General features: G+C 43.3%; 1 protein-coding gene across 1 annotated transcript; it reads right to left on the minus strand.

Moving 5' to 3' along the window:
- Positions 1–2,749: 2,749 nt before the first annotated feature.
- Positions 2,750–5,990, minus strand: LOC135607499 (CBL-interacting protein kinase 1-like). The gene is made up of 13 exons (XM_065099390.1): positions 5,636–5,990; positions 5,468–5,530; positions 4,836–4,907; positions 4,646–4,753; positions 4,470–4,550; positions 4,332–4,385; positions 4,133–4,258; positions 3,842–4,051; positions 3,640–3,744; positions 3,458–3,574; positions 3,310–3,372; positions 3,156–3,230; positions 2,750–3,058 (listed from the first exon to the last, which is right to left on the minus strand). The coding sequence occupies exons 1-13, from the start codon at positions 5,804–5,806 to the stop codon at positions 2,942–2,944; spliced, it is 1,362 nt and encodes a 453-aa protein (XP_064955462.1). The 5' UTR covers positions 5,807–5,990; the 3' UTR covers positions 2,750–2,941.
- Between the last annotated feature and the right edge of the window lie 210 nt (positions 5,991–6,200).

The following is a 6,200-nucleotide window of genomic DNA, read 5'->3' on the forward strand; positions in this document are numbered from 1 at the left end:
GGACGGATCCAATTCCTACACCAATAGAACAACCCGAAACACCAATTCTTATGGGAAGTGAATCTCCTCCTCCTAGTCCCTTTGGAGCAGCACCTTCAGCTCCTGTTTCCTCCTCTGAAGATATCATTATGGCGGAGCTATCTCAGATCAAATCACAGCAAGAACAAATTCAGAATCAACAAGTTGAAATTTTGAAGACACTACGACAAATGAATGAAAAAATAGATATCATGTATCAGCACTGTGGATTACCTCCTAAGGATTAAATTGATGTATCTTTTTATTCTGTCCTGTTTGCTTTTAAAAACAAGTTCATGTTTGTCATCGATTGTACGATAACTGATCTTTCCTTTAGATAACTACTGTCTTAATCTGCATAGATGATGATGTCTTTTGGATAAACTATTTCTGGCAAATTTGAATGATGAATTTTGATAAATGCTAAACCTTTTTCTATGATCATCAATTAGCTGGCTTGTCTCTTTTTGTTGATGACAAAGGGGGAGAAGTGATGACTTACACCAGAACGATAGCATGGCTAATATGAATTACAAAAACTTGTGTGATATGAATGTCTTATATGACTTGCAAATCCTTGAAAATATCACAAGATTGGTATCATGAAATTTATATTGAAAATCTTTATCTTCTATCGTAGCAAAATTCGTCCCGTATCATTTAACTTATGATTTTCATCGAAGTTTCGTACTTACTATTGTTTAATGAGGATAACGATAAAGTTCTACGATTAGAACTTATCAGGTTATGCTTGAATCCAATGGGATGGAATTCAAGTGTTTTTTATCTTCTCATAATATGGCATATAGATAGGGGGAGTTATGTTTAACTCTGTCATCAATTGATTGTCATCATAAAAAGGGGGAGATTGTTGAATCTCAGATTTTGATGATATAATCAATTGGTGGGTTAATTGATCTAATCCATATTATTGAGTTAAGTGTGCAGGATTAACTACGATAACCAGAAAACATAAAGCAAGGATACCGGAGTCGAGCTCGATGGACGTTTAAGAGACCGAAGAATCATCGGAGATGCTGCCGGAACCATCCGAGAAGAAATCGGGAACGTGTCGGAAGTTCGCCGAAGAAATCGTCGGAGGCTCGCGGAGATCACCAAGAAGGCTCGGCTACTCGTTAAAGTCATCACAAAGATTGGGAGCTTGCAGGGAGTCCGTCGGAAGAAGTTCGTCGGAAAGCTCGCCGGAACAAGACTCGACGTTCGCGGTTAAAAAACTTGCTTAGGATGTTTTTTTTTGTGTTATGTAGTTCACCTGTAATTAGGATTAGGATTAAGAGATAATCCTATATCCTGGTTAGGGGCCAACTGGGCCCAAAGTCAGATTTGGTTTGGGCTAAAATTAAGCCAAACCAATGAATCAGAAAGCCAGGCGATGGCACCGCCTGGTTGGGCGGTGACACCTCCTTGGCTGGGCGGTTGCACCGTCCAGCATCCGAGCGCTGGGCGGTGGCACCGCCTGGCTGGGCGGTGGAACCTCCAGCACCGGGAACCCTAAGAGAATTCAAATTTTGGAGCCCAAAATTTGAATCCTCTTGAGGCCTATAAATACCCCTCAAATCTCAGCTGAGGTTACAACTTTTGAGAAGCATTTTGATTGAGAGAAAAGTCTTAAGAAAGTCTTAGCAAGTCTTGTTTTCAATTTGCTAGAGAGTTCTCCTCCTTCTTTCTTATTGAAAATTTGTAAGAGGTTGAGCTGCTTGTAAAAGGTTGTAAGAGGGGTGTTTACCCTTCCATTTCAAGAGACTTGCTAGTGGAAGGTGGGAGCCTCATCGAAGAGGGGCCTCGCAAGTGGAGTAGGTCATTTGACCGAACCACTCTAAAAATTGGCGTAATCTCTGGTTTGCTTTTTATTATTGTCATTTACATTACTACAAATCTTCTTACTGCTTTAGTTCCTTATTACTTTTGCTGTGCAACTTTAAGAATACGCCTTCAAGTTAAATTTCTCAAGTTTCGTTCTTAACGTACGAAAGATTTTGTTAAAATCAAAATTTTAATCCGCTGCACTAATTCACCCCCCCCCCCTCTTAGTGTCGTTCCGATCCTAACAGAAGACGTGGCCTGAAGTATCATCGAGGAACACATGTCTCGAACCGCACAAGGAAGAGTGGTCGCAGTCAGTTTCACACCTTGGTGGGGAAGACAAAATCACAAGTAGATAAGGAGTACGACACGCCTATGGCGTGTGGTGTTGTGAGAAGGCACTAGTGAGTGGAGACACAACCTGATCAGGGATCCCTCGTTGAACCAAGTGTGGCAAGGAGGCATTGAAGGATCTAGTGGGACCGCCATCAGCACGAGATTGAGTGGTACCCCAATCATAGAGAGATAGAGAGAGAGGAAAGGGAAGAAGGCTTGCTTGAGATAAGAAAATTCTGATATCATGAAAAAATATGTAGTAAAAAGTTACAATCTCATTGATGTATGGTATTCTATATTTATATAGATTGAAGAAGGATCGATTGTCCTTCAATGATTGTCAATCATAGATTAAGGATCATAACATATATGGAATGCAAATGATTGTCAATCATTTATAGCCTAATTTTTATCCAGTAAACCTCTATCCATTTGATATCCTTATATATTTGTACTTTTACATTGGCTCATCACATCCGTAGACCACATCGGTGAGAACATATTCTCTTGACAATATAGATCATGAAGTATTATAATGCTTCCATAAGATCGAACTCATACCTTCAATCCATTTACCGTCAACGATAATTTTTATATGATGACGAACCCCTTCAATTGGAATAATATTAATATCTTAGATGTTCATGGACAACATATAACAGAGAATAATAGGTTTCAATCAAACAGAATAACGTATTGCTTCCATTCTCCCACACCGACGCTTACTGCATCGAAGAAAATACTTGTGGGCTTCAACATGAAATCATGCAGCAATAACAGGACTCCCTCCTAATCCTGTGAGCTCTGTCAACAATGGCTGCTTTGTCAAAGCCTCTTGGCTTTTGTAGACTCCCAAGTTATCTGAGAGCTTTGCCCAAAGCTGTAAGGATATAGAGAATAAGGAATTAGATCTAAGCTGTAAGATCTCCTGTCTCTCACTGACAAGTAATAGGAACTTTAGAGGTGGATGATCATGCCTGCCGATATAAGGAAGAGTCTCCCTGCGTTTTCCTTAATTCCACCACGTACAATGAAGGACCGAGCTCAAACACCTAAGTTTCAGATGACAACCTGCAATGAGAATGCTTGTGCATGGAAAATATTCATGAGGTTTGGGCTACTGGAGAGTACCTCAGCAACAGCTGAAAAGGATCTGCTGCTTGACTTGCTGTCACACAGTTGCACGACTTTTAGCTGCGAAGGACAGGATAAACACTTTGAAGATAGAGAAAAATGGATCAGAGAAGTCAGTTAATTTGAAGAACTCTGAGATGCCAACCTTGCCATGGCCTCTCTGCACCTGGAATCCCATTCCTGAGACAATGTCCTCGATCTTCTTCAGCAGCTCCTCTGGTTGACAATTTGAGGTGAATCTGATCTTTCTCCCAGAGGCATCCTAAGGTTACCGGATAACATTAAGAACATGGTTAACTCCAAGATTGCTGTCAATTGGAGGCTCACCTCTTCCTCAAAAAACCCAGAGAGATCAAGGCAGGAAGACATTCCAATTAGCTCGAAAGCATTGATATGGGTGTATGCATCTCCATGTCTCTCTGCCTCTGCAACCTTGACCAACCATCCAACTTCTTCAGTTTCAACGAGCAATCCATAAATGATGTGGAAAAGGAAGCACAAGAGATCATTGGCTGTGATGTGGTTCTACCTCTTTGATCGAGAAGGCTTCATCGTCACTGCTTATATCTTCTTCATCTTCCTCTGGCTTAGCAGGGTCATAATCTTGCTTGAACCATTTGTCTTCTTTGATCTGAGCCATGTTCATCCGGGTATGAGGATTTGGATCAAGAATTCTCGTTATCAAGTTACGGGCTCCTGGCGAAAGCCATTTGGGTATCTGGACATCACCTTTTAAGATCTAATCAACCAAGAAAAGAGTTTGTTAAATGCACATTATATGAAAAGAAAGAGATGACTTTGCAGAGTTTTTTGCGGTCACCTTTTGATAGAGAACGGCAAGGTTTGTGTCATCAAAGGGAAGACATCCAGTAAGAATGACATACAAGATCACACCACAAGACCAGATGTCTGACATTGCACCATCGTAGCCTTTGTTGGCAATAACCTAAAGATTATGACGAAGAACATCTCTCACCACATCTCCGACCAAAGATTAGATATAAATGACTTCCTATTACCTCAGGAGCAACGTAGTTCGGACTCCCACATGTAGTGTGCAGTAAACCGTCATGCTGATACACAACAGAAGAGAAATTGAACGAGTTGCGAACGAGAAGACACCATTAAGCATTCTTGGAAGCATGTAACGTGCATACCCCAAACTGTTGAGGCAAAGCACTGAGGCCGAAGTCTGAGATCTTAGCATTTCCTTGTGTGTCAAGAAGCACATTCTCTGGCTGTAACCGCAGCATGGAAAAGAGAACAAGAAAGCTACAGAGGAATGCAGGTTGACATTATGTCTAGAATACAAAGACTATTGTGTTGTGTTTACCTTCAGATCTCTATGGAAAACACCCTTTTCATGGCAATAGCTGACAGCATCGATCAGCTGCTGGAAAAGCTTACGCCCTTCGGGTTCTGATAGTCTTCCTTTAGACTCCTTGAGATCAAAGGAACAACAGATGAACAATTTGAGACACGCTATAATCATGTGTGGTTATCAAGGAAACGTTGTTGCTTACTATTCTATCAAATAGTTCGCCCCCATCGACGTATTCGAGAACCATGTAGATCTTGGTTTTGCTCGCCAGGACCTGCAGACCACAGAAAGTTCATGTGCGTCGTAAGAAGCCATGGCAAACAATTAACTGTGATCTCCATGACTGATAAAGATGATCAGACATATCCAAGAAGAACACGGAAAGCTTATGATCGGATTGAGCCCGAGCCGACGAGATGGAGACTGAGTCGTGCACCATGGTGTACCATGGGGAGAGAGAGAGAGAGAGAGAGAGGTAGAGTCGACGCCCGAGGTCAGTGGCGGAAGGCGAGGAGAAACAGGTGCCACAATGAACACGGCAGAACGACTTCGATGAACGAGTGAAGATGCGGCTCTCACAACGAGGAGGGTAATGTCGTGGGGATGTGGGCCACGTCAAGAAGTAGTGCCTGAAGTCGTAACTCAAGTAGACCAACGGATATTGGAAGAGACTTGTCTCTTATTCGAGCGGGTCCAGGAAGACCGAGTCAAAGCAAGGGGAGGAGATCCAGGACACGCACACCACAAACACATCCCCTGACTTCCACAGAAACCACAGCGAGACATAGGGAAGAAGAAGAAGAAGAAGAAGAAGAAGAAGAGAGTGGTGCAGACCTCGTACAATCTGACGACGTTGGGATGCTTGAGGAGCTTCAGCGTGCCAATCTCCCTCTTAATCTGCCACAGAACTCAATGTTCATCCTTAATCATCATCGTTATCATCTAACCACCAAAAGAGGATCTTAATCTATCATCTAAAGTAGAAATAAGAACAGGGGGGACCTGATCGTGGGTATGGAGGTCGAGGATGCGCTTGCGCTCGAGGACCTTGACGGCGAAGCAGCGGCCGGAGTCGACGTGGCGAGCGAGCTTGACTTTGGCAAAGTTGCCCTCCCCAAGCGTCCGCCCCACCTCGTACTTGCCCACCCGCACCACCTCCCCCTCCCTCTTCATCGATATATCTTTAGGTGTACTACCGCCCGCGGCCGGTGCAAAAGGCGGCAGTGTTTTTTTTTGGGGGGGAGGGGGGAGGAGGAAACGAGAAAGTTCTCGTTTGGAGGCGCTGGTCCAATCGGTGGGAGGAGTGCGAGGGGGTGACGACGGTCCGCTAAAAGAAGAGATGAATGAACTCTGGAGACAACCGATTTGAGTGGTACGCGTGAGGTATACGACTAAACATATCATACAGTCATCACTTCTCCTCCTGATGACCGAACACATTTATTCCTTTTTTTTGGACACCAAAATATTGGCCTGTGTGCGTCTCTCCAAGAGTGAGAAGACTCGTGATGTGGTTGGCTTGGAAGAACGGACATGGGCAAGATTGATTGCGTCATATGCAGGGGCG

The sequence above is a fragment of the Musa acuminata genome, chromosome BXJ2-3 (assembly GCF_036884655.1).
Source record: "Musa acuminata AAA Group cultivar baxijiao chromosome BXJ2-3, Cavendish_Baxijiao_AAA, whole genome shotgun sequence".
NCBI lineage: Eukaryota > Viridiplantae > Streptophyta > Magnoliopsida > Zingiberales > Musaceae > Musa > Musa acuminata.

Excerpts from the sequence above, each read along its gene's own strand:
- LOC135607499 (XM_065099390.1), bottom strand. The coding sequence starts at position 5,806 with ATGAAGAGGGAGGGGGAGGTGGTGCGGGTGGGCAAGTACGAGGTGGGG. Across the intron at positions 4,259-4,331 it reads CGAACTACGTTGCTCCTGAG|GTTATTGCCAACAAAGGCTA; the intron begins GTAATAGGAAGT and ends CATAATCTTTAG. Across the intron at positions 3,373-3,457 it reads TGCAGAGAGGCCATGGCAAG|CTAAAAGTCGTGCAACTGTG; the intron begins GTTGGCATCTCA and ends TGTCCTTCGCAG.